The 26,799-nt window shown below is 52.3% G+C and overlaps 11 protein-coding genes across 11 annotated transcripts; 8 read left to right on the top strand and 3 right to left on the bottom strand.

Annotated features, from left to right (window-relative positions):
* Positions 1-247: 247 nt before the first annotated feature.
* N7482_009766 (uncharacterized protein) lies at positions 248-4,218 on the top strand (the record flags this gene model as incomplete). Its single annotated transcript, XM_056691890.1, has 2 exons — positions 248-3,063; positions 3,120-4,218. 2 exons carry the CDS (start codon positions 248-250, stop codon positions 4,216-4,218), a joined length of 3,915 nt encoding a protein of 1,304 aa, XP_056539596.1.
* Positions 4,219-4,635: 417 nt separating this feature from the next.
* Positions 4,636-5,679, bottom strand: N7482_009767 (uncharacterized protein; the record flags this gene model as incomplete). The annotated part of the gene is made up of 1 exon (XM_056691891.1): positions 4,636-5,679. One exon carries the CDS (start codon positions 5,677-5,679, stop codon positions 4,636-4,638), a length of 1,044 nt encoding a protein of 347 aa, XP_056539597.1.
* A 793-nt stretch (positions 5,680-6,472) lies between these two features.
* N7482_009768 (uncharacterized protein) lies at positions 6,473-8,077 on the top strand (the record flags this gene model as incomplete). The annotated part of the gene is made up of 1 exon (XM_056691892.1): positions 6,473-8,077. The coding sequence occupies one exon, from the start codon at positions 6,473-6,475 to the stop codon at positions 8,075-8,077; it is 1,605 nt and encodes a 534-aa protein (XP_056539598.1).
* Positions 8,078-9,841: 1,764 nt separating this feature from the next.
* On the top strand, positions 9,842-10,759 carry N7482_009769 (uncharacterized protein; the record flags this gene model as incomplete). The annotated part of the gene is made up of 1 exon (XM_056691893.1): positions 9,842-10,759. The coding sequence occupies one exon, from the start codon at positions 9,842-9,844 to the stop codon at positions 10,757-10,759; it is 918 nt and encodes a 305-aa protein (XP_056539599.1).
* A 1,433-nt stretch (positions 10,760-12,192) lies between these two features.
* Positions 12,193-13,596, top strand: N7482_009770 (putative monooxygenase; the record flags this gene model as incomplete). The annotated part of the gene is made up of 2 exons (XM_056691894.1): positions 12,193-12,439; positions 12,512-13,596. The coding sequence occupies 2 exons, from the start codon at positions 12,193-12,195 to the stop codon at positions 13,594-13,596; spliced, it is 1,332 nt and encodes a 443-aa protein (XP_056539600.1).
* Positions 13,597-14,218: 622 nt separating this feature from the next.
* N7482_009771 (putative tubulin-specific chaperone c) lies at positions 14,219-15,612 on the bottom strand (the record flags this gene model as incomplete). Its single annotated transcript, XM_056691895.1, has 4 exons — positions 14,219-14,419; positions 14,478-15,203; positions 15,257-15,417; positions 15,495-15,612. The coding sequence occupies 4 exons, from the start codon at positions 15,610-15,612 to the stop codon at positions 14,219-14,221; spliced, it is 1,206 nt and encodes a 401-aa protein (XP_056539601.1).
* Positions 15,613-16,846: 1,234 nt separating this feature from the next.
* On the top strand, positions 16,847-18,731 carry N7482_009772 (S53 family peptidase; the record flags this gene model as incomplete). The annotated part of the gene is made up of 2 exons (XM_056691896.1): positions 16,847-18,342; positions 18,392-18,731. The coding sequence occupies 2 exons, from the start codon at positions 16,847-16,849 to the stop codon at positions 18,729-18,731; spliced, it is 1,836 nt and encodes a 611-aa protein (XP_056539602.1).
* A 315-nt stretch (positions 18,732-19,046) lies between these two features.
* Positions 19,047-19,962, top strand: rpnL (proteasome regulatory particle lid subunit rpnL; the record flags this gene model as incomplete). The annotated part of the gene is made up of 2 exons (XM_056691897.1): positions 19,047-19,613; positions 19,684-19,962. 2 exons carry the CDS (start codon positions 19,047-19,049, stop codon positions 19,960-19,962), a joined length of 846 nt encoding a protein of 281 aa, XP_056539603.1.
* Positions 19,963-20,168: 206 nt separating this feature from the next.
* On the bottom strand, positions 20,169-21,437 carry N7482_009774 (uncharacterized protein; the record flags this gene model as incomplete). Its single annotated transcript, XM_056691898.1, has 2 exons — positions 20,169-21,150; positions 21,232-21,437. The coding sequence occupies 2 exons, from the start codon at positions 21,435-21,437 to the stop codon at positions 20,169-20,171; spliced, it is 1,188 nt and encodes a 395-aa protein (XP_056539604.1).
* Positions 21,438-23,260: 1,823 nt separating this feature from the next.
* N7482_009775 (uncharacterized protein) lies at positions 23,261-24,485 on the top strand (the record flags this gene model as incomplete). The annotated part of the gene is made up of 2 exons (XM_056691899.1): positions 23,261-23,315; positions 23,389-24,485. The coding sequence occupies 2 exons, from the start codon at positions 23,261-23,263 to the stop codon at positions 24,483-24,485; spliced, it is 1,152 nt and encodes a 383-aa protein (XP_056539605.1).
* Positions 24,486-25,876: 1,391 nt separating this feature from the next.
* On the top strand, positions 25,877-26,584 carry N7482_009776 (DUF1917 domain-containing protein; the record flags this gene model as incomplete). Its single annotated transcript, XM_056691900.1, has 1 exon — positions 25,877-26,584. One exon carries the CDS (start codon positions 25,877-25,879, stop codon positions 26,582-26,584), a length of 708 nt encoding a protein of 235 aa, XP_056539606.1.
* Positions 26,585-26,799: the final 215 nt, after the last annotated feature.

Below are 26,799 nucleotides of genomic sequence, written 5' to 3' on the forward strand. Positions count from 1 at the left end.
TAACATGAACGTACTTCCGGGCTCTCACTGTCGATCTTGAGCTAGCGATAAGATAAAAATCACGTGGCGCGACCGGGCAACGCGAAACACGCGTATCGCGTCTTGACTATGCGCCCTTGCGGGATCCGCACTCGACACCTCCACCTCCAACCTTCTCTCTGTTCTCAATTGACTCCGTCATGTCATGATCCATTTCCCATTTAAGCATTACGTCTTCCTTTCAGATTGTTCCTCCGACTGATCCAAAATGTCCTCACCATCTACACCCCGTTCGACGCGTTCCGCGTCGTCCGCTGGAAATTCGCCCAATATTCTCACCCCAGGACAGAAGATCAAAGCCATGATGGCTGAATTTGATAGTGATTCTGAGTCTGACTCCCAAAATACAAATTCCAAAGCCTCCATACCGAAGCTGGACTTCACACGCAAAAACACATTAATCACGGAGACGCGCGTATCTGAACAGATGATCGACTCTGAAGACGACTTGGAGGATGCTGATGATTTTGTCCGGCCCAAGGGTCGAATGGCTGCTCGCATGCAGGGCAATGCTGGTGACTCGACTTCATCTGAACCTCAAAAAGACTCTGCCTTTTCCCGCCTGTCCAAGGCCCTACAATCCGAGAGAGAGCAAGGACTACAGCCAACACGTCGAAGACCCCCGCCTGTAGATGAGTCGAGTGACGATGATCTCCCCGCCGCTGGTCCTCGGAGGAGAAAGAATGCCAAGTCAACACAATTGACAGCCTCTGCCGACCACGATTCTCTCAGCTCACCACCGCGCACACGCACTGTTTCCCCCTTGTTTGTCTCGTCGCCAGCTGCCCCACAAGACGATGCCAACGATCTGGATCAAGCAGCAGCTGATGAACCCGGAGAACAATCCAAGTCTAAGGCGAGATTCCTTGCTCTTGTGGCCCAGAAGCGCAAGGAACGCGAGCAGCGCGAACGCTTTGAGGATGAACAAAAGGCTGCCAGACGGGCTCAGATGGAGCAGTTCAGCTCTGAGATCCTGTCTGGTGAGGAAAGCGTGGGAGATGAGGATGGATCTGCTCGTAAATTGAGCCAGAAAGCACGCCAACCCCGCAAAGCCAGCAAGAAGGCCTTGGAGGAGATGAGGCAGGAGACACAACGCATGAGCCGAAACATGCAACTGGCTCACCAGGCTCAGACCAAGAAGAAGATTACTAAAGAAAGTCTCTTCGCCCGGTTCAACTTCATGCAGCCCGAGCCTTCCCCTGCGGAAGCCGCAACAACTAACTCGTCTTCAACTGCTGGGTCACAACATTCTTCCGACGGTGAAGGTCCCCAGAAGACCAAGGAAACGCCACACACATCGCCCGTGCTCGGTCCCTCTGATGCAGACAAACCTCTCGTTGTTGATGCCTCTGGACAAGTCCCGCCTGGGCTGGATGCAGCCAGTCTCGCGGCACTGAAAGAAACCATGCCCTCTGCCCAAGACGCGCCACAAGGGCCCAAAGTCTCTTCTGTTTTCAACGCAAAGAAAGTGCCCCGACGGCCGACTCAGCCCCCGGTTCGCGTCCTGATGTCCCGACAAGAAGTCGCGCGGCACCAGCAAGAAGATTCAGACAGCGACGATCTGGAAGTTGTCACGTCCCCATCCAAAGCTCGTCGGTTTGCTGCTTTTGAGAATTTGCCCACGAGAAAGCTTCAGGAATCCGCCTCGATGCTCAAGCTGAAGGCTTTGGCTCACCTGACCTCCCCCACCCGCAAGATGACCACTATGAATTCGGCGGAACTCTCTGCTAGCTTGTTGTATAAAGCCCGCCAGCAGGCTGCTAAAGAAAGGCGTGAACGCATTGAGGAGCTCAGAGCTAAGGGCGTTGTCATTGAGACTGCCGAAGAGCGTGCTGCCATGGAAGACGATGTTGAGGACTTAGTGGAGAAAGCCCGCCAGGAAGCCAACGAGATCGGACGACAGGAAAGAGCTGCGAAGAAAAAGGCGCAGGGTCTCGATGATGAGGAGGAAGATGACGACTACGCCTTCTCTGGCTCTGATGAAGATGCGTCCGACGAGGGTGACTACGACAACAGCAACAACGACGACGATGACGGCAAGGGTGTCGATGAGAATCCTGAATTCGTTGACCAGGAAGCAGATGAGGGTGATGAGTCTGCTGAAGACCAAGCTGAGGATATCCTCTCAGATGCAGACGTGGAGATCGAGGACCCTGGTAGTCGGCGAAAGCGACGAACTCGGGTGGTGGACGACGACGAAGATGAGGAACCCCAAGTGCCCTCAACGCCAGTCAGACCGCCGTCTCATGGTTCCCAGTCAGTGGAGCGACCCGCATTCCCCGACATGCAGACCCCTGGCGATATGCCTATGGGCCTAACTCAAGCATTTGCCGGTACATTGGCCGATGATGATGACACTAGTAGCCAGCCCGGCTCTACAGCAATCCCATTTTCCCTTCCTGATCCCGGCCGCCCTGTTCCCGGGCTGCGCGCCGAGGACTCGGAGATTCTAGTTTGCGATAGCCAGGAACAGTCCCACGAGCCCGACTTCATGACTGGCTATAGTCCAAATGTGACTAGAGTATCGGAATCACCTGCCGCACACACTTTCTCGCAATTCTCGCAACTTCCGGACCCTACTCAAGATGAAGGCTTCGTTTTCTCTCCGTTCGATCCTGCCAAGCGATTCCGCGGAACTCCGCCCGTTTCGACTGTTGATACTGTTCTCCTTGGCCAGAGCCAGTCGCCTGTTGCAGAACGTAAGCATCGACAGCTCCGACGTGGACGCGCAGTCAATTTGTCCGTCGTGGAAGAGGAGGACAACGAGGGGGACATTGAGGTGAATGCCAATGCCTTCAACGTCATGCAAAAGGCAGTCAAGAAACGGACAGTTCAATACGACAAAAAGAACAGCAAAGCTAAGAATATTGTTGACGAAGCTGCCGAGGAGTCCGAAGATGAGTATGCTGGTCTTGGAGGTGCAAGTGATGACAGTGACGGCGAGGAGGATGCCTACGACCAGCAAATGATCAACGACCAGAGTGGTGAAGTGGTCGATGAGAAACAGCTGGCTGCATTAAACGCGTAAGTTGACACTTGTTCTAACACAGGAGATGGGTTGCTGACGATATTAATTACAGTGTCCATCAACGAGACCGTGACGAGAAAGATGTTGCGAAGCTGTACAAGGACATCACAACTGGAGCCTTGCGCCGCCGCCGCGGTGGTGGAGATGATGACTTTGATCTTGACGACTCGGACGATGAGCGCTTAGCACGTCGGCGTGAGAAGCAACGCGAGTTCGCCAAGATGCGCCGGGCTCTGCTTGCCGATGACAAGATCGGTGAACTCGCCGAGAACCCTAAGAAGGCTGCATTCTTCAAGGCTATCGAAGATCGCGATATTGAGGATGACTTCGAGTTGGAGTTCTTGGAAGAGAGAGCAGGCGATTCCCAAAACGAAGCCTCTCAGGATGTCGCGCAACAGCAGGGTGACCCTTCGCAGGACAGCAGCAAGCGCAAGCGACCACTTGAGCCATCTGCTGAAGATGCTACTAACCGCCCTCCACCTCATCTTCGCCGTACACCTGCCAGTGCCATGTCCAAGAAGCCAGCAACTCTTGCTGAGATCCGTGAGACCCTGTCTTTCTTGACCGAAACTCCTGAATACGACTCCTTCCATGAAGATGCGTCCCTTGATGAGGAAGAGCTAGCCGCGGGCGAGGATGACACCAACACCTCCGGCAACGAAGACGCGTATTCCGAGGACGCAGGGTCGCAGTCGAAAGAAGGCTTTGCTGTGCCCAGCCACCCACGACGCACGCGCGGGATGGTCGTCGATCGCCTTGCTCTCCTCCGCCAAGCATCGTCCAACTCAGCTTCTGCTACAACATCTGGGTCCTCTTCCAACACCAAGTTCGCATTCCACAACGGTGGCAACTCGGACGGTCCCATCGGATTCCGCCCTCCTCAGTTTCTGCGCCGCGCCAACACCGGCTCCTCTTCTTCATCCAGCTCCAGCATGAGCTCAGCATCAAGCGCCAACCGTGTTTCTAAGCCGGCTGCTTCAGGTCCAAAGAAAGGGGGAGCTGTCAACTCGTACACTGCTGCTCGTGAGAAGGAACGCGAGAGAGAACTCCGCATGAAACAACGCAACGGCGGCTCCAACATAGCCAAGCTGCTAGGCAAGCATGCGGGCGGTGGACTGGGTGCACTAGCTGGGAAAGGCCAGTGGGACTAGGAGGAAAGTGCACGCAGTCACAACTAGAGGGCTGTATTGGTTGCATTCCGTGGCAAGTTGGGATTGCACGGGCGGTTTCTGTTTTACAATTTCGGGATAGCGTGTAATGACTCGGCGTCAAGGTCAATGGGCAGGATTCGGAATATCAAGCATGTTTGTTAACATTTGTGAGAATTACTTTAATTGAATCATGGACAACTACCCAGGACACACAAATTTTCAACCAAGAGGACTAGAGAATGCAGTACCCAGACATAAGTATATAGTTGCTAACCTAGCTTCCTAGAAAACATGCATGCGCCGCGCACCGGCGGATTTGCAGGTTCGGGTATAAGAATTAATATCACCGCCCATCTGTATTTGGGTGCAGAGCCTAGCCATCGATGTCTTCTCGAATAAGAGCTGTATGAAGGGGATTTAGAAGCCTAGCTTCAGCTGGCCAAGCAATTCCATCAACGAGCGAATAGTTCCCGGAGGGCGTCCGTGACCACCATCGCGTTCAAGAAGATAGCTTCCCCAGCCCGCGTCAATCGCGGCAACATAGTCTTTCTGATAGTCATCACCGACATGGACACATGTCCAGTCATCGGTTTCATCCAGGCCAGCTGGGGTTGAGCCGTGTGCGTGCGCATCACGCCGTGCTAACAATCGGGCCTGTCGCTTTGCAACATCGAAGATCAGCCGATTCGGTTTCTCCGCGCCAGCCTCGTAGCTCGTAATCACCAGGTCCAGGTCGGCATCCGCTTGAGCCCTCTGATTCGCCGTATTGGGTTGTTGTGGCCGGGCCGTGTGCCCAGAGACTCGTTCCTCGAACCCCGGCAGCTCCATGCTCGACATGTCCTGGTCAGCTCGCATATCCCCAACTCGCAGCCCCAGCGCCTTCAGCACCTCAGGAACTCGGTCATCTGAATTGGATATCACGCCGAGCAAGATACGGTCAAAGGGAGTCGTTGAGGACGCTCTTAGCTCGCGCATACGGGCGAAGAATGGTGCCACATCCTCGTACAATGTGTAGCCCCCATCGCCGGCAAAACGATCAAGCAGAGCGTCAATCATGCCAGCGGGGAGATTGACATTGCCACAATCCGGAGATTTATGCTGCGAAGAATCTTGGCTTGCCCCCGAGGCCAACACTTGTCCGAAGCTCCCCCGGATCACCTCCTCCCACCACTGTTTTGGCCCTCCATACCGACCCTTGAGAACGTCCGCGCGACCATAGTTCGGATATAGCTTGGCTTGTATGCGGTACGCGTCCCTGAAAGCAGCCTTGAGCTTGTCTGGTGTCACCACAGTCCGAGAGAGTCCGAACTCGTGGCCGATCGCAGCGTACTGGTTGGGGACTGGGGGACGTGGGTAGAACAGGGTTTCAAAGGCGTCCAAGGTGAGGAGAAGAGTCCGGGGATGACGAGATGAGTTTGGTGTAAAAGAGCGAGCGCCCATGTAGAGTGTGCCGGCGGGCATTTTACGTGGGGCATGAACGTTGTTGGACTTCTCGGCGGGCGACGCGGTCGCGATCTGATCTCGCCGATGCTTTTCCGACTGCAAGCAATCGGCCCCGTCAACGCGGGGAAGCTACGCCTGCGCCGGACGAGCAGCTAGGAATACAGACGACCAAATGAGCGTTCTCGCTTGAAGGCAAATAGCCATGAACGGCGTGAAACCTCTATTACATGGACTCAATCTAGTACCTGAGCGATGCTTTGCCAACAGCTTATAACCATGGACGCCATTTCGCACACTGCAAACCTACAGTACATGCTTCGAGAAAATGAACCGGATTTGGGCCAACTAGGAGTAGAAACCTTGTGCTAACATGGAGTCAGACTCTTCAACGCAGTCATTCTATTTTCTCCGGCCAAGCTCACCCCAGGAAAAGGGGGTAGCTAGCCATACAAAGTCTCCGATATGCACATGTATGCGTACCGACTTCTCTAACCGCCGGTTACTGTGGGTGGGCCACTGACGATGGCCACGTCAATTTCGCCCGAGCATTATGATCCTGAAGCCACACTATGCACGGCTAATCGTCCAAGCTCGGAGAAGACTACCGAAAAGCGGATGGTGGCTAGCGTCTGGCGTGATGACGCGTCTTGAGCATCCGAACAGCCCTAAGCCCATCAGATAACAGTAGGCGCTAGCGGCCTCAAGGCAGGAGCTTTTCTTCTGTCGGAAACATGATTGATTCCTAGACTGTCACCCTGGAGTAAGATCATCACTAAACCCAAGGCATTTCGTTCAAGGCATTTCGTTCAAAATGCGCTCGGCGCAGTCTCTGCGGGCGATATGCTCGTTGTTAATCTTATCGGCTGGTTCTGCAGCGTCTGGCGACGCTGATGCAGCTATCGAGAATGCGAACCACATATTTAACGTCATTCACGACTCTATGCGGCAGTGGGGATCGTCGCTGCACCACAATGGCGTCTCTTTCTTCCTGGCGACTGTCCCAGCTGGTACGCAGCTATATCATGGCACCTCCAAGTCGACCCCGGTCAACGGCACCGAATGGCTCGCCTTCGAACCGGAGCATGCGATGGTATTCGCGCGCCCGCATAGAGGCCCACCTCCTCGACAACCGGACGAAGGTGATGACGACGAAAACGACCGTGGACACCGTGACGAACTCCGTCGCCGCCAACCCCATGGCCCGGGTAATGGACCTCCTGGGCCGCTGCCACATGTTGAAGCTGTCGACGAGAATGATTCCGGGTATCTTCACATCTATGCCACGACAAAAGACCTTCGTCTTGTGTATATTGACGGGATGTCGGCTGCCAAGACGACCAAGGGGACCCTCGACTCGCAAGACGTGCTCTTGTTCAACAACACACTCGACGACTCGCCCAAGGAAGGCCAACGTGGACCAATGGGCGAGTCTGAGCGCGCCAAGAAAGCATGCGAGATGGCAGAGAATGAATGGGACGGTCATATTGATGGCGTGTTACGCATGGAGGCTGGGTTTGAGATCATCCTGTGTGCGTTTGAGCGTGGCTTGACGCCTTTGCGGATCACACAGGTGAAGTCTGATTCGAGGGCCAGGGGCCAGGGTGGTCGCACAAATGACCGGCATGCTGGTCCTCGCGAGGATGATGGGAAAAGAAAGGGCCCTCCTCACGGGGGCCCTGGCCACGGTTCATCTCGCTGGATGCGTGCAGTGAGTGCACGGTACGGTGGGATCGGGGGAAACCGCGTGTCTATCAACTATGAAAACTTTGTGACCGCCTTCTCACACGATTTGGACCTTTTCCCTGAAGACTCGCCTCTGCCTCGTCTGGGACATCTCCCCAGCTCGGAACTGGACGCTGTCCGCAAGGAATTGACTGCACGGATCTTGGCTCAGGACGCAACAGGATCCCCACGCAACTGGCAGGCAATCACGGATATGATTGTGACTCGGTACGCCGATGAGCTGTCATACCTGGTATCTGGCAACTTCACCGACGCGAAGAGCCTGCACGATCATATCGAGATCCTCCTGTCCCCCTTTATTGACTATAGCGCGCGGAACACCTCATTGGAGACTGAAAGATGTGCTACGCAGTTCCTGCCGCTGGAGACCCAGGACTCGCAGCTGTTGGCTGCGCGAGCCGTGCACAGCGTTGCGCACAGCGTTTGCTCGACGTTGTTGGCAGCATGGGGGGAGGAAGAATTAGATTCTGCGGTGCGGACGATTCAAGCTTTGATTGACCATTTGGACTGGACGACTTGGAAAGAGTGCCGTGGCTGCGAAGTCAATGAGATCTGCGTTGTGCCGATCTGGCCTGAGGGCACCGTGTCCGACTATGAGAATCCACAGTGTAGGGAGGCCTCCAATCCCTATGAGGGAGACGGAGAGAGCTATTGGGGTGGGATGCACCATTGATTATTGCTCCTTGGTATTCCAGAGTCTCCATACTCCGTTCTGCAGAGGCAATACACGAAGCCTCTATAATTCACCTGTTTTGTCATTCTGCATGATTAAGTTTCGAACTAGCTGCTGATGCTTTCATCCCGCATTATAACTTTGAGACCTTAACTGCTTACGGATGTCCCCCGAAACTATTCACGTCGCTAGTGCAAGGTAGGCAGTATAGTTTTATGGCCATGCCACCCCTGAGCTTCCATGGAAGTAGAACACTTGGAATTTCTCCCACGCAGACCAGGTTATCCGTCGAACTGTGTTTCAAGGGATTGGACAGGCGCTTCCGATATTTCTCCAGACTACCGAGCCTGTGCGATCCCACAAGATGGGGGATTGTCAGGGGTGCCACTATTTTGTCCCGTTTAACGTTCTCGGAGTCTCGGAGGTGGAGAGAGATCCAACGTTGTTTCGGCTATTCTGAGGGTTGTTTACCCTGAGGGATAAAATCAACGACGCGAGGAACCTTTCTGGACGGACCCCTGAGCCTAGCTCAAATTCCTGGAAATGAAGCCTGCGCTCGGGGTCCGAAGAACTTCCAGTTTATGATGCAATCCGGGCTAGCTACTGCCTTTTGGAATTCAGATCATCCTACGAGCGCCAGCAGGGGCTCCCTTTCGGGTGTGGCGCCAAGCGTGGCCCCACCGCACTGACACCGCGTGAGCCGCTACAGATCCACTCGCGGGACTATTTGACAATAGCAACTGCCTAGTGATGAAGGCTTAATGCCATCCAACCCTAAACCCTCTATAAACCCCCGTGTGGGGTTCAACGCTCCTGTTGACCGTGGCTGGGACCGGGACACCACTGCAGATCCTTGGAGTCCTTAGCACACTGCCCCTCCTAACCTCCCCACCCATTGGTGACAGCTGTGGAGTCGGGCGGTGCCACTGCTGATCCTCTAGGCCTGAACGCATTCTATAGAGTGAAGGGCCAATTTCAGAGCAAAGGGGTGTGCTTGGACTCAAACCCCTGGGCGCCTCGGGTGTTCCTAGTGTGAACCATGTGGCAAATATGCGCCTCGTGGCTTCCACGAGGGAATGATGCGTCATCACCTTATTCACTCAGCGTCTTCAGTCTTCAGTCAGACCATGTCGCTGGAAGACGGCAGGCATCAGTCCACTGATCCTCTGTCTGACAGCTGACAGTTGACAGCTTTCTCCAAAGCCGTTACTCGTGTGGAAAGTGGATTTGCCCGCAACTTTCAGGTCCAACAGCGGAGCTGAAAAGATCTGCGGAGTGGCTAATGACGATGAGCACCCAACGAAGCTTATGAGAGGATAAGGAGACTTTTGCGGGCCCTAATTCTCCCTGCATCGACTGTTCTACCTTCCTTTCAGGAATTAGATTCATATCGGTTGATTTGATAGGACGCCTGGCCCCTCACTCCTTGTCGATATTGGACCGCTGCTTGCCCACCCCTCGGTGGGTCCCGTCATTCCTGTTGCCTTGTCTGGCAGATGTGGGGTGAACCCTGGAACTCAGGTACACGTTGATGGACGGAATGAATCAAAGGACTGGCTGTCTCCGTACTCCCTGAGAGATGATGGACGGGCTACTTTGTATAAAGGGCAGCCATTGCCAGGTGACTTTTGAGATTCTTTCCTTTACTCTCCCAAGAAGCTCTTCTCGTTTTCCATTCCTCACCCCTATCCATTCCTTTTCCGGTTCTATACCGTCCACTCTTTACTGCTTTTCAAGCACCAGTCACTCTCTCAAACCATCAAGATGAAGACTTTCGCCATTTCCGCTGCCATCCTGGCATCCACCGTCGCCGCGCTTCCCACCCGCATCATCCCCGGTGGTGCTTCTGGCGTCCTCCCCTCGGGCATTCCCTCCTGCTTGCCCTCCGGTGTCCTCCCCGCCGGCGTCACCATCCCCTCAGGCATTCCGACCTGTATTCCCTCTGCCTCTGCTATCCCCAGCGTTGGCACCTCCAAGATGACCAGCCAGGCCACCAGCCAGGTCCACAGCGTCCTGACCGTCACCGACCAAGCTTCCAAGAGTGTCCTGGTCGAGCTCGAGCCTACCGTTGCCAGCCTCCTCTCTGGCCTCAACCTCGGCAGCGTCACCGAGTCCGTTGGCCAGATTATCCAGGTCGCCCCTACGGTTGGCGATCTGAACCTGAACGGCGCCACTGGCGGTCTCCTGACCGTTGCTACCGGTGAGGGCTCCGTCGCTCTCGTCAAGCTCACCTCCACCGTCGAGGGTCTCCTGTCCGGTCTTGGTCTGCCTGAGGTTGGCTCGCTCGTTGGTTCCCTGGTTGGCACTATTGAGGGTGCTGTCTCTGGCAACCTGAAGCGCGACCCCCTCTCCGACGTCATGAGCATCACTGACCTGAACGGCAACAACCTCCTCGTTCAGGTTGAGCCTACCGTTCTCGGCCTTCTCGGCGGCCTCAACCTGGCCTCCATCCAGGGCACCGTTGGCACCGTCGTCGCCCAGGTCCCTGCTGTCTCCGGCCTCGCTGCTGCTGCCCAGAACGTCGCCGCAGACCCCACCCAGCTCTTCGGTGTCCTCGGCGAGGACGGAACCTCCGCTCTCCTCGTCAAGGTCGAGGGCACTGCCACCGGCCTGCTGGCCACGCTCGGTCTGCAGGGCCTGACCACCACCGTCGGCAGCGTCGTCCCCGTCACCTCCCTCTAAATGACCTGGTATACTACCCTTGAAGGGCACCATTCGCTTCTATGGGTTCTCTGTTGATGTGTCTGGAGAGTTCTGCTGCTGTGGCTTGGCTGTCAAGCTAACACAAGCAACGACCGAACATGCGGAGTTCCCGTTTTTTCTTTTTATTGTGGGCATATATTCTTCTGTACCTATTATATGTAAAGCGTGAAGCTTGAGAATTTCAACAATGGGTTGAGAAATCAACTTATGTCTAGTTGCTTGCAATCGGTGTTGTGTCCATGAATCCAGGAGTCGTACAGTAGCTCGTCGAATCCGCGCAGAGCAGGTGGCCTGAAAGGGACAATAAGGTTCGTCTCGCAGTGACGGCCGGAATGGTGTTAAAATTCTATTAATAGCCGAAGGACTACATGAGGTTTGAACCCCTCCTGGTGCCGCGATCAAGAACTTGATATTCCAGGAGGGGTGAACCTCGTTGGCTCCAAACTCCGTGAGTCCTTCCAGCACAACTTTACTCTGATCGTCAGCTCAGGGGATCTCGGGAATACGGATATCCTTTTTCCCTGGCGTGGTAGAAACACTAGCCCGGAAAAGCCTGCCAGCCCCGCATTGAAGACATCTGAATGACAGTGCCGCCTGGGCCGTGAGGTGGATTTCTCCAAAAACCCGCAGTGTTTCTTTGGTAGTGTGCACTGGACCCCAGTCGAATACCATCGAGCGGGCGTGGGGAGCAGACCGGCAACACCGTTACACCTCGGCAGTTTGTGCTGGGAACAGGAAACAGACTTACTCCGCGTCAAGTCCGGAGAGCAGCGAAATGTGGGGAAGCGTCCGGGGAGCGGGGCAAAGGTGCGCGGGAAGCGTCATGGAGCAAGATTTGCCCCGTCCAGCATTTGCTGGTATAGCTTGGCGGGCAGCTATTCAGATCCGTTCTCTCTCATGAGATCACAGATGGACCGCTAATTTGAACCACTCAGGATTCTTCCGTAGAGCGGTTATATAGCTGCACATCCTCGTCACCGATTGGTTGGGGGTTCGAGGACTGCTGCAAGTGCGAACGAATCGCCGTGTTGATAATGATTTCTCCCTTGTGGCCTCCGCGCAAGCACGCTGGGCCAAAGCGGGTAATTTTCCAACCGGGCGCCGATGGACGATCCAGTGGCGGTCGTTCGCAACGCCCCTCCAGCGCGGACGTGTGGGGAGCTGTGGGAGAAGCGGGAAAAATCTCTCCCGCCATGTCATGCTGAGGCAGCACGTTGAGATGCGACGGCACAGGCGCTCGGGGGGAAAGGAATGGGAAATTTAAAGAATCGCACATCGCCGCTTTATTCCAGACCTTTTACTGAGCTGGAATCTTCTCTTTGTCACCTTAAGACACTATTCTCCCTCTCCTCTCTTCTCCCGCCTTTTCCTCCACAACCACCCCCAACATATCTCCGCTAAAATCCGACACAATGGCCAAGGTCCCACAGGACTTGCAAATCGCCATTATTGGCGCCGGCATGGGTGGTTTGACCACTGCCCTTGCTCTGGCAAAGCGCGGGTTCAAGAACATTGATGTGTATGAGAATGCGCACGACCTCGGCTTCGTTGGCGCGGGTATTCAGCTGGCGCCAAACATGGCCCGCGTGCTCGATGGTCTGGATGTGTGGCGCGGTATCGAGGCCGAAGCGGTTAACATTTCAGACACGTCTGTCCGAGGTATGCAATCCACCCGAATGAACTGTTCCTATGGCATCGAAGAGGCTTATCTCTGACCGCGAATTATCACAGAGGGCGCAACCGATACGGAGCTTGCGCACGTGGAACTGGACTACATTGAGAAGACCTATGGCTACAAGCACATGGTAGGCCACCGCGCATCGCTGGCGGGCGGACTGTTCGAGGGATGCAAGCAGCAGCCGGCGATCAAGTTCCACTTCGCTATCACGGCCGAGGATGTCGATTTCGGCTCCCGGCCATCCTTCACTGCCGTGCCCCGCGACGAGGGCAAGGCCCCCTTCAGGGTGGAGTGTGATGTTCTCCTCGCTGCCGATGGCATCAAGAGTCTGGCCCGCATGGAGATGCTCAAGCGATTAAATGTCAACGTCGGCGTCAAGGATACCAACCAAGCCGCCTACCGGATCATGATCCACAAGGACCAGATTAAGGACGACCCGGAGCTCTTGGCCCTCATTAACAACACGCGTGTGACCCGCTGGATTGGTGCGAAGCGCCATATCATTGCCTACGCGGTCTCCAACAATACCATCTACAACCTCTCCACCACCCAGCCCGATACCAACTTCGCCGCTGCTACCAATGCCACCTACACTACCAAGGGATCCAAGAAGGCCATGCTGGAACTCTTTGGCGATTTCTGCCCCATGGTCAAGCGCATGCTGGACTACGTTCCCGAGGGCGAGGTTTGTGAGTGGAAGCTGCGCGTTCACGACCCTCTCCCCACTTGGGTCTACGACAACGTCGCCCTGGTTGGCGATGCTTGCCACCCCACCCTGCCCCATCTGGCCCAGGGTGCCGCCCAGGCCATTGAAGATGGTGCTGTGATTGCCGTTGTTCTCGCTCGTCTGCCCGATACCACGCCCGAGTCCATCAACAAGGCTCTCCGTGTCTACGAGAAGGTTCGCAAGGGCCGCGCGGAGGCGCTGGTCGAAATGGCCGCTGCCTCCGGTCGTGCCATGCATTTGGGTGATGGTGCCGCTAAGGAGGAGCGCGACCGCCAGTTCGCCGCTCTTCGCCAGGGCAAGGGCCCTGTTCCAGACAAGTGGGCCGATGCGGATGTCCAGCGGGAGATCTACGGCTTCGACTGCACGAAGGTTGCCGAGGATAACTTTGATGAATACTTCAAGCAGATGTAAGCGTTTGATCCATTGTTGCATTGATATTTTTTTTTTATCTCGGCGCCTGTGTGGGTTGTACATACTTCTTGGACTGTACTCTTTTCATGTATATCCGTGGCCCTCTTTGAGAAATGAAACTACGAACTCTTGAATTGTGGAACATCATTCACTAAACGAGCTTTTCATAAATAGGAATAGCAATTCGCGCGATTCGAAGCTGGCGTAAGATATGGATTGACGTGCTGTATTATTATTCCACGACCGTGATGAGATGGCATATGGGATAGGTCGTTACTGGACATATTACTTTCTCTTGCATATAGCTTTCATGGTGCCATAAATAAGCCCATTACCCCCAAAATAGCTTCCTTGATTCGTCGAGCACATTTATTGATGGCCTTGGCGATATCCCGCCTACTTTGTGTTGGAAAGACAGCCTAGAGCTATCGCCTATAATAGGACAAACTGTGGAAGTAGAAGTAAATGTAACATATTGCGTGTAAAAGGATGAACAGAAAATACCTAATCAGAGAACTAAGATAGGTTTGAATGATCGTACGCCACATCCCTGTTTTGATTTCGGATACATGAAACGCCAGGTGCCAGGGTAAGTGAACCCAGAAAAGCCACTACCTTAGCCTTACACCAGCCGGATGGCATGCAAGATGTCGTCGAGTGACCAACCCGGCCCGCCGGGAACAATCTCTGCCCATACTTCCTCCGGAACTGCATCGCTCTGGTCCAGAAGGCTCCAGTTGGGGCTGGGCTCCGGCTTGATCCATTTGAAATCCTCAACTTGGCTCCAGCGATCTTCGTGGTCGGGGCGGTCGTGGTTCAAGGCCTAGAGTGGGTCGATAAGTATACGTGACTGAAGCAGGAACACCAGGGTGTAAACATACATAAGCCTTCGGTATCCGGGTGAACCGGATATTGGAGCAGTCCTCGATGATGGGATTACTTGAGCAACTGAGGTAGACGTCGACGTTGGTGCAGTTGTGCATGCGGAATTGTCGGCAAGAGACAACAATCACACTGTGATCCACATCGGTAATGTGTGCTGGCCCGTTAACCTGACCGCAGATCAATAAGCTTTCCGAGATGCTCTTTACCGTCAAGCTAGCAAAGGGCTTGCCGTTGGCGGTTGGGATAGACATGTGCACAATGCAGTGCTCTAGAGAGGTGATTGAGGCCGGGACATTGGACGTAGAGCCCGAAGCAGGCAGCATGATGTGAAGGCCATAATGGTTGTCAACAGACACATTGGAAATGCCTCGGGCGGCAAACGATTGTGGTGCCTTTGTCTGCATTGGCAATTTCAATTCCATTTCACCAGCAGAAGATACCGGGAAAGAAGTTGGTGTTATCTCTGGCCTCTCCTGATGCTGCTTATCCGGCTCGTTCAATGGAGTTGAGGGGTAGTTCGGGGTCTGGTTGGCCGAAGAGCCGACTGACGACGCACCGGGCGAGCGATACCCAGGAATACTACGGCGGCCTTCGGCAGCAAGGGTAGCAGCATCAGATAAAGATATAGCCGATGGGTTCTTCTTCGTCTTGAAACTGAATTTGGATCGGGGTTCAAATGCTGCACGGGTTTCGCTCAACTTCTCCTGTAAGGCCTTGATCGCCTATAATGCAAGTATCAACACTGAACATCCCGAGGGCCTATTTCTTGTCATACCTCTGCGTAGACTCTCTGGTCATAGGTAGGAATGTAACTGGCCGAATCTTTGACCTCACCTGACAGCCGCACGATCCCGGCCAGACAGTGATCCGTCGCATCAGCTCGCTCACCACCTACAAGCGAGGTATCGGCGAGGCGATCCATCTGCTGTTGCAGAGCTAGAAATTGAGTATTAGCAATCGTGGGTTCTTCGTTTCTCCTAAACCTGCCAGGTGCTATTGAAATGGAGCAGTACCAGTGATTTCATATTGGAAATAGCGGAAGAATCGTTCCTTCAACGGGATGTCGGACTTCGAGACGGTCTGGTTATCAGCCGACTGTCGTCGAATTTGCTGTGGCTCCAACTCAGCCATGATGGGGAAGTAATAGCTTCGGCAGGGTAGTTGAGGACGGGGGCGTGGGGACGCTCGGGCGCGGAGAGGATATCACGCGGGTGATGCCCTGTAGGAATGACGTCGATACGATCTCAAGCGGATCATACCACCTCACAGTGCACAACAAGTCAGCGAGGAGCCTGTTGAAGGGACTGCTCCTCAAAGGTGAAAGATCAAGTCCTTCACCAGATCAACGTGAGGCGAGGTACGTGCAGAATAGGGCGTGGCCCAGCCAGGAGCTTTTAAATCGACAATCTCCACGCACAAGCGGGGTTTGGGAAAGCTCCGAACACAGCAGCTCGCGAAGCTATCAACTCCTCAGTGTTCGGCAGCAACACAGCACCACACTAGGCTCTTCTGCAGCTTCACCGTAGATAGAACAAGCAATGTTGCTTGACTGTGGAGTACACAGCTTCAGGGTAGTTCCTCCACTTCATTCGCGGTGACGTCGATCATCCCGCATTGCCGGATATCGGAGCTTGTGATGATCCGCCGTAATTCCTCAGGCCACAAGGCATCAATATGCATGCCTGGGGCAGTCATTAACAGAGTTTCTACTTCTTTATTGCCTTGACTAGTGAGAATCCAACCTTTCAATCATTCAAGTTTATTATGATGCATAAGGCATAATTAAGAATAATCTCGTGGTAATCGAACATTGCAGTTTCCCAAAATTCCTCAGCTGTCGAGGAGGAGGCCGGCCTGACAGGAATCATTAGGTATTTCCAAGTATGACCTTCCTCAGTAATCAGGTTGAATTACTTCAAGCTTGGGCCTAGGAAATATCCAGAGCCAAATTTTGGGGTTGGGGTGGTCCGGCTGGGGATTCAGGGGGTCCAAACAAAGAAACTCGGGACTGGTCAAATCCAATGTCTTTGCCCACTTTTTCTATTGAAGCCTGCTTTGAGTTAGCCCTGATTTGAATTCGCACATTTCCAACTCATGATTCCTGTATTGGTTGCTTTTGCTCAGGTCGACCGATGCGATCCAATTTCATCTTCATCTTGACGCACACGTGAGAAATCCACAATTATATATTTGATACAGCTTTCTCGGCATATCCCAGTCCACTCCATCTGAGATGATACGGGAATTCCAATCCGGACTGTAGCAGCGATAGCCATTCTGAAACTTCAAGCCCGGCGTTTCACCGATATGGGACGGTGATCAACTGTTGACTATCATTTGCAACTCAGCGTCGAGAAATTGAACTATGGGAAAGAATTCGGCGCGATTAGAATGTCGAAACCTTGCAGTATGGCTGAATCTGCTGCTTCTGACACTTGGATTTTGCTACGAGATTGTCGAGCAACTAGAGAATGTGCCCGATGGTTGGTCAAAAAGAAACAAGCCTCCGTCATCAACACTCATGCAATTTCGGCTTGAGCTAGGGGTGCCAAACATTATAAGCCTAGAGAAAGAGGTCATGGATCTCTCGACCCCAGGTCATCCGAAATATGGGCAACATATGAAGCGTGAGCAGGTGGAAGACCTTTTGCGCCCGTTCCCTACTGTCTCCGAGCAAGTCTTCACTTGGTTGTACTCCCATGTTTTCAACGACTCTATCAAACTTTACGGCAACTGGATCAGTTTCACGGCTTCTATATCCCAAGCTGAGCAACTACTGAATACACAATTCTTCTACTATCACCACGATGCCAGCCAAACGACGCTCATCAGGACTCTTGAATACTCTTTACCCAGTGAGATTCACCCGCATATCCATCTTATTCAGCCAACGACCAGATTTGGAAGACTTGCTTCACATAGCGGTCTGCCTATTGACCAGCCAATTGTTGCCACGCCGGAAGATCTGACTGCGGACTGTGGCATTGCCATCAGACCTCACTGCCTTCGAGAATTATATGGTCTCCATAATAAGAGATCAAAGCCTGATCCGCGGAATCGGTTAGGGGTGTCAGGATTCCTGGATCAGTATGCCCGCCATGGTGATTTCCATCACTTCATGCGGCGGTTCTCTCCAGACACACCAGACGCCAATTTCGATGTGGTTGCCATCAACGGCGGCGTTAACCCGGAGGACTCTCCTGTTAGCAGCACGGAAGCAAGTCTGGATATACAGTATTCAGCTTCCTTGGCCTACAATGCCTTGGTAACATTTTATACAGTTGGAGGTCGGGCATCTTGGGTTCCTGACTCGGAGCAGTTGAAGCCGAATGACTCGGAATATGAGCCTTTTCTCGAGCAACTTCACTACCTCATCGGTCTTCCGGATGACAAGCTCCCAACTGTACTCTCCACGTCGTATGGTGAGTCGGAACAGACTGTACCTGCATCATATGCAAAATCCGTCTGCAATTTGTTCGCGCAACTCGGTGCCCGGGGTGTATCAGTCATTTTCAGTAGCGGAGACTCTGGCGTTGGAGACTCATGTCTCAGTAACGATGGAAGTGGCCGGGCAAGATTCCAGGCAATCTTCCCGGCTTCTTGTCCATTTGTTACCTCAGTCGGAGGAGTTGAAGGAATCAAGCCCGAAAGCGCCATCGATTTCTCTAGTGGTGGGTTCTCCGACCTGTTTTCTCGTCCAGAATACCAGGACCGGGCAGTGGACGGTTATCTTGATCAACTAAACGATCAATGGAGCGGTCTTTTCAATCGTCATGGTAGAGGTATCCCGGACGTTGCCGCCCAAGCAAAGAGCTTCATCATTCGAGACCACGAGACCTATTTGAAAATAAGCGGCACCAGGTTCGTTACTTTGACCGACCAATCCAAGCTATATGCTAACGATTTACAGCGCCTCGGGGCCTGTTTTTGCGGGCATAGTTTCTCAATTAAATGCGGTTCGCCTTGCAAATGGCAAGCCGCGGATGGGTTTTTTAAATCCCTGGTTATATGGCCTCGGCAGATCGGGGTTTACTGATATTGTGGACGGTGGTTCCCGAGGATGTAATGGAGCCAGTGATTCTGGTGCCAAGGGAGTATTCATCCAAGATGCAAGTTGGAATGCCACGAAAGGGTGGGACCCCGTGACAGGACTAGGGACGCCTTGGTTTCCGAATTTAGCCCAGTTGGCTTTGTCAAGTGATGAATTGGCGTGGACAAAATACGTGGTTTTCAATAAGGAGGTGCCATAGTAGATCGCGAATAAATGGGGGGTAAGATAGCAATCGTTTATCCAGAGGGAAAGTAAAAAAACAAAATGTCCAGATATGGCAACGTACAACTGCTCAACTCCGTCCATTATTTACCCACAATTTGAGGTCACGTGGCGCTTGAAGCTGACCGCCCACGGCAGCAGCTCCGTCATGGCGAACGTTCCGCCAACTCTCATCAACCAAGCCAGCACTCTTTAACACCTTCATCTTTGCTATTGCAGTCATCTATTTCATCTGTGTGCGTGGCCTCTTTCTGGCCTACCTAATACCCGTCTTCTCACAGCGCCACCCATCATGTCGGACCTCAAGTCCCTTGTTCAAGAGCTCCAAAATGCTCTGGAGCGCAAACAGCTGGATGCCGCCAACAACCTCCTGAGTCAAGCCAAGCGTGCCCTCCTCATGCAAAATGCCCTGATCCCGACCCCCTCCACAACACCCCAGCTCGTCGCCCTCGCCCGGCAAGTCCTCGAGCTCGGTGCCCTCGCGTCGATCCGGCAAACCGACGCGCAGACCTTCACAAGATACTATCAGCAGCTTCAGCCATTCTACGACCTGGAGCGCCATGCCGGTGTGCCCGGACAGAGCTCCCCTGAGGTCGATTTCAGCACCAGCCAGCGCCGCAAGATCACAGGACTGTACTTGCTGCTTCTGCTTAGCATGGGCGACAGCGCTAATTTCCACACTGTGCTGGAGGGGTTGGTCGAGGAGGCTAGCTTGAAGGGCGGTCGCATTGAGGATGATCCCTATATCAAATACCCTGTTGAGCTTGAGCGGAACTTGATGGAGGGCAGCTATGATAAGGTGTGGCGGGAGACGAAATCGGAGCGTGTGCCATCCGAGGACTTTGGGCTGTTCTCAAACGTACGTGACGCAACTTTTTGAATGACTATGACTGCTGTTCCTATGATCGTGGCTAATTCGCATTCTTCAGGTCCTTATCGGCACGATTCGCAGCGAGATCGCAGACTGCTCCGAGAAGGCCTATCCTTCCCTCCCCATCTCCAACGCCAAGAACCTCCTCTTTTTGGAATCCGAGGGTGCAGTGATTGAGTTTGCTCAGCAGCGTGGTTGGATTCTTCGTGATGGACGGATATACTTCCCCGTTGAGCCCGAGGCGGCCACGAGGTCCGAGAAGGACATCTTGGTGGCCAGCGGCACTGTTATCGAGAACACACTAGGCTACGCTCGGGAGCTGGAGACGATTGTTTAATGGCATACGCTTGAGATGGTGGCTATTTCACCACTGGACATGAATGGTTACTTTTCCTTATCGTGGATCTTGATCACTGGTTCTCGGGTCCGGATGTACTCGTATACTGCATTATGGTTTGATCTAGCGTGTTCACGGAAAGAATAATGCCCGGAAGTCTTTGTTTTGGCTCTGCTATCAGATATCAGACCCTCGTAGACCTTGAGTTATACAGTCGCCCGCCAAATGCAAAGGCGGCGATCGTAGAAGCTACTCGAAACGCAGAGCAGCTCAGATGATACCGAGCCCGAGCCCTTCCACACGTCACTCGCATAGTTCATGCTCTCATGCTCAGTAAACTCTACCAACACCTCAATTCCCCATTCCGCGCCCTGGTCCTGTTGCTCTTGAGTGACCTTGACAACTCTTGTGCCAGCATGCATGCAGCTTGCTAAAACCCAAAATTGTCGCTGTGGGCCAGATACCTCCGATCTGAGCAGCTGCAACCGCCAGACACCGCCATCAAGACGCTGCTCAGCAAGGACTTCACCGCGCCGAGTGGCGTGGTATACACGCAGCCCTTCGTCGTAGCTACCGGTCAATAGAATGGGAGCATCATCCATTAGTGGTACTGGGAGGGGTAATATAGATGTAACGCCCGCGGTGTGGTGACGGGCTCGATCGTCGTGATCAAGGAGTGTATTTGCGAGCGGCTCATCATGATCCTGCTCGTTGTGGTTGTGTGATGCAAGTCGGTGCGTATGAAGAGATCCGAAGTCGTTTCCAGTGAATATGAATGGGATCGTATCTTCATTCTCGGACAATTTCACCGCAGCCAACGCCACAAACCAGACTTCAATCATCTGTCTCGCTTCGAACGACCTCCATTCGGTAATTGCGTTGTCATCTGCGATATCGCCGGTTGTACCGAAGATGGCTGTCCGACTGTCTGAAAAGGTCACTGCGAACCCATCGGCGCCAGTTTGGGAGAACCAGTCCTGTGAAGCCCAGGCAAGAAAAAGCGCCGGGATCGAAGGGTCGTCATGGACTTGCTTTGTCCATAAGTGATGAATGCTTGGCTGCGTAGCAGAGACACTGAATAGAGCCACGCACCCCGTACTGCTTGCGATGGCAAATTTGCTTTTGTCTCTGGGGTGGAAGTGCAAATCAAAGACTGCATATGGAAGCGACACTCTTTGTACCAATGATCTGCAGAAGGCTGTTAGCAATTTGATCCCACGCGGGAGGGTGCATGGAGCATTGGGCTAATGCCAGTGCTTGCCGACTCACAAATTGTTTGTGGCAGGATCTAATTTCCACAGCTGCACGCTGCCGGTTTTCGTTTGTTCGATCTCATCCTCTTCGTTCTTGGTTTCTGAGAGGAGGTACGTGCCCACGACGAAGTGATCGGGAATTTCGGGGCAGAATTCGAGACAGCTGGGCGGCTGGTCTAGAAAAACCGTTGTTGCAGACTTTGGACGTTGAATTTCTGTCATTTTGGATGAGAAGGGCTCCTGCATGCGAAGATAGCATTCAGGGTGCTAATTCGCCTTTGGAGTTGGTGGGGTCGATGGTGAAATGGGCGCGAGCTATATGTTGACTCTATGTAGAGTAGTCTGATTGTTCGCCCGTCAAACATGCAACACTGCCAATTTTTGATGCGTCTCAAATAACAAATTTAAGTTTTGATTTGAGATCCTCACAGTACGTCCCGCAACTGGTGTCACCACCTACACTCTTCAATTCTTTCTCCAGCAACCGCCAAGAGACGCTAGTCTATTTTAGAGGTTTATCCGGAGTATCCTCGGTGCCCCACCACGAACACCACCGTCTCCTGATTGGTACGTGGAGATCTGAACATCAATGACAAGCGGGCATACAAAGATGGCGCCTAACGCAGCCCCTTCGAAGCATGAGCTCATTCATGACATAATCCGCAGTGGAGAATTATCTATATCGTAGATGGCCCAGGCTACTGGCTGTAGCAAGTCTGAGAATCTCTTCCAATATACGAAAGTTTGGCAGCGTCAAAGTACCCCCGAACAAAGGTAGTAGACCACGAAGTATTAATCTTTAATCTAGTTATGGTAGAAGCCCTCTGTGATCATCTGCTCGTAAAACCCACCCTGTACCTTAAGAAGGGGACCTTCCTATGGGAGAAATTCAATATTCGGGCAACTAAATCCAGCATCAGCCGCGCCCTAGTATCCGAAGGCTGGTCAAAAGCGAGTCAAGGCTAAAGAGCGCAATCTAGATCTATAATATAAACATTTTCATTTTATCTCGGATTTCTATTCGTACCGCCTTGTATATGTGGATAAATCTAGATATAATAAAAGGATAGGCTTTAGGCGAACGGGTTGGTCCCCACTAGGCAAATTACCTATTTATATACACGCGTACATTCGGCGGCATTGGCAGACATACGAACAGAATCCTGATCAAGGATTTAATCACTTTCTCGAGTAGTGTGTAAGAGGGGAAAGTGCTGAAGGTCACTTTCGGCACGCAGGCCTGACGGTTGAGGAGATATAGTCTGACTGTTGTCACAAACCACTTCGCAATTGCTTACCGCCTTGGTGCTTATAACTTTAGTCTTTATGCTCTATCCGGATTGCTAAGGCTTTAGTTATCAGAAACTCTATTATTATCTCCTTGTTCCGGTAGGGCTTTAGAAAGGGCGGGGTAGATCTAAGGAACTGGCTTGATCCACGCCTACTATACACGTATATTCTTACAATGCATACCATCATTTACCTTTTAGACTGATCGTTGGTAAGAAATGATACTGTAGTTTATCGCATCTACTATAAATGTTAGGGTGACCTATTCAGGCGGGAAGTACGCTAGAGAAAGCTGTTGTTGTCCGTAGAGATTCCCTCGTCAGTCGTGCCTACTATCGGCTACTATAGGTAGGGCCTATAATAGAAGCACTATGTATGCCTCCACCTGCGACGTAGGGGTCCACTGATATGGTAGTAGAAAGATTTGTGGGTCGAGGATTGAAATGGATATCAACGGCAGAACTGGACATTACATAGGATTATTGTAAAGGTCCAATCCTTCACCAAGTCCGGCTTAGCCTAGTTTAAGTGTAAACGCGTGCTGTGATCCAATAGCGCCAAGAGGCTAAGCGAAGTGATGGCTAATCTATTTGGGCTTAGCCTCTATAGCCTCGTCAGCTGAAAGAGACCCCATGTCTAGAGAAATCTGCTAGAAACTCAGGGGCTATAGCTTAGTTACTCATAAGCCATAATTGAATTCGGGATTCATGCTTCGTTCCTTCCTTAGAAGAGTTCCTGCCTCAGGGACATCCAGTATGATCGTGCGACTTGATCAGGCCCTTATACTGGGGCTTGTTCTATTTACCACGCGTGAGCTAGGCCTTGGCCCTGTGTTTTAGGTCATTAGAATTATGTCAAAATCATGATAATAATGCTTTCATAGAAGGCTTGGCCGCGAACTGCAGCACAATCTCAATCACATCCGAAAGCGGCGCCAAAACCCTACGAGAAACCTGTCGAGTGATTACGGGAGATTTGACTCTCGGCCCTTTCCCCCAGACTGCAAGTTCAATATACATCAACCTCGATGGTATCGAGACCATTACGGGGAATCTCAATCACGACTCCGGCATTGATATTTCAGACGTCGGGGTTACAGAGGTGCCGTTCACCGTCTCTAGTTTGACATTGAAAGAAGTCGGAGGCTCCGTTACCTTTGACGAGAGCATCGATGTTTCGGGCCTACAGAATTTCACTATGCCAAATTTAGCCACTGTGCTTCGAAGCTTCTCCATGGGATTGGGCGCAGCCAACTTCACATATCTAGACATTACTAGTCTGGAGTATGTCAGTCAACTCACTATCGGGGGCACAAACCTCGCTACTTTGCGCCATACCAAACTGAGCCATGCCACTGGTTTATGGGTCTATGATAATAGCCTGGACTCGATCGACAGTCTGTTCAACAACCCGCTAAATCTAACTTCTGGGGCAGATATTTATGGACTACCAAATGTGAAGAATGTGACCGTTGGGTTCAGATCAGCGAGTCGGCTATATGTGTCTTCGAATCTGACTGTGATTCTGGGTGGCTCGTCAGCCACAAATATGTCGCTAGGGGCTGTTCAATTGTTTAACCTGACAGGACTACAGCGCAGCTCACATTTGAACATACTCACAGCGGATAGCGTTGACATCCGACCTGGCAATGGAATCTCGCAGATTGATGTTCCATTTGATGATCTACGAGAGCTATCAGTTAGGGAAGAGGCGTACAATAGCGAGATGGAGCTTCGTCTTCCGGCTAAGGCCGTCAACTGGACCGGTGGTTTCAAGCTCAATATCGATTGGAGCCCACAGCTCAATTTTTCCTCAATATATGGGCTCGACAACCAAGGGAATCGTGTTCAAAATTGGTTCTGGCCTACCAATGTCTCGTCTATTAGCATCTACAATGCTATCATTGCAAATTCATTTTTGTACGCCCAGTCTAAGTCCCCATCGGCCTTCCATATGGAAAGAACAGTGAGGTTTTGCTAACTTACAAACAGCGACACATTTGTGGCTCAACAAAATGGCTCATTAAACGATACAGCTAGCCCTTCCAGCCTAAGTTATTTCAGCATTACACCTGCGAATAAATCTCATCTCGATTGTGCGCCCTTCGACCAGTTGCAGAAATTGGGTCGCCTACCCCAATCTGAGGAAGACCTTGCCGCCGAGACGGGATATTTTTGTGAAAGTCGTGGAGTTAGTGGAGGTGCTAGCCTCTCTGCCGGAGGAATAAGTTTAATTAGTGTTTTATGGGTTATACTTGGGGCGATGGCTTGGGCGATATGAATATTCCTAAGTTCTGGGAGTTCCTTCCAATTAACGATATCATTGGCCAGCAGTACACTCCAAATACCCTCCCGAATCACTTATTTGTTCCTTCTCTGCCGGGTTGCACTTTCTCCGCGGGCCCTCCTCTGTCCCAGAAATTTGATATCATAGATCTTGCTCGAGTGCTGGATCAGTTGATCAAGCATCTCGGATTTGAGGTGGCTATGTTGCTCAAGGTGGTGATATTGGCAGTCGAGTGGCTCGAAATCTAGCTGTAGACCATGAAAGCTGCAAAGGTGCATATGAGCTAGACGCTCCTCCCATCCATTTACGCGTGATCTGACTATAGTTTAGCCGTCCATCCTAGCCTGTGTGTGATGTCACGCCCCGGAGGCATTTCAGATGACCATCTCGTGAAAGCTGATGTGACCGGATCCGAGGAAAAGGTCTGGCCAGGCATTGCTGGTACTTAATGGAAGATTCTAGCAATTTCTATTTAATCACATTATGAACTAAGTGGGAATGTGTATGACGTCTCTGAGGGAATAATACATCGACATAGAAAGACAAAAAAAGCGAAGGCAGACCTTGAAGGTGGAAGTCTTGCTGTCCATTTACTGTTTTCATCTCTTTACTAGCGCGATAAGCGAGGCAAGTCAATTTCTGGCATTATTGTATTGGCCAATTATACGGACAGGTATGATTTAGTATAGAGAACCGGAACGGGGCAATGACATAGCTTCCCCACACTGGCTGTAGTTCTTATCCGCTACGCCCCTCAGTCCATATCACAACTTTTTCGTGCTTCAACACATCCCACTCGGAAAGGGAAAACAATGGCCTCGGCAAGGACAAATCTTGAAGAGGTATTCTCGGACGATTCTAGCTTTTACGGCAAGTCCACATAACCAGCGCCTCCAAGCCCCCAACTTCCAAAACATCTCTAACCCATCCTAGGCGATGAAAATGAACAAGCACGCCTCGAAGAGCGAGCAGTCACCTGTGACCCTGAACTATTCTGGGCAGAAATACATCCTAGACTGCTCTCAACAGTTCAATATGAACTAAGTGCGCCACCCCCGCGCATCAAAAGCGAAATCGGGTTGTCTATGAAGCAGGAAGACGAAGACGGGCCATCGACACACCAGCCAGTAGAGAAACGGGGACCTAAAGAGTCCATACCTGCATTCCTGTCTCGCCTTCCTCCATCAAAAACCTCTGTCTCCCAAGCTGGTCCCTGGATCTGGATGTGCAAAAGGCAGCCTCAAGCGAAAGCGGGCGACGTTGCGACGCTGTTAAGAAAAGGCAACGAGCTCCTCCACGGCTACGAGGAAGAGGCCGCCGCTCTCCGCGCCGCACACGACAAGTCCGGCGCAAAAACCACCGCTGTACTCACTCGCAAACTAAACCCGCTGCGTCGCATGCTGGAACAGAATATCTTTGCCTTGGCTAGAGAGACTGGTGTGATAGCTGGCAAGTGGATGTTCTTCCCCACGGTGGACCATGTGGACTCGGTTTGGAAGACTGTCGTTACAGCTCTTGACAGGGGTGAGCTGGGGGAATCTGCCAAGGTTGCGACGGATGATGGGTCCGGTCAGCCGCGGCTGGTCTGCGTCTACACGGAGGATTTTAGTGACAAGGAGGATGTGACGCGGGTGTTGAGGACATTGGTTGATAGTGGACTCGTGAATGCGCAGTCGCGGCCGATTTACTACAAGTGCGATGCTTACACCTATCTGGATATCAAATCCAAGAATGACTACGGACTCAAGGCGAGCTTGTTCTCGAGCCGGGATGTGCTGACCGGAAAGTTTTGAGATTGGAATTGGTAGGCAGAGACAGTTCCTACGATTAATGATGAGATGATCCATGATAATCCATGATAAGTCGGACATTAACAAATTGGGGTATCTATCTATATGTACATGTTCACCTGTCGCAGAAGAGCCACCAAGCTCTCGCATAGCGGAAGGGGAATGTACTCAATGCGAGTATCGTGTCCACAGATCGTTAATCTAGTCATGGTGAGCGT

The sequence above is a fragment of the Penicillium canariense genome, assembly GCF_028826845.1.
Source record: "Penicillium canariense strain IBT 26290 chromosome Unknown utg000007l_segment0_segment0, whole genome shotgun sequence".
Taxonomy (NCBI): Eukaryota; Fungi; Ascomycota; class Eurotiomycetes; order Eurotiales; family Aspergillaceae; genus Penicillium; species Penicillium canariense.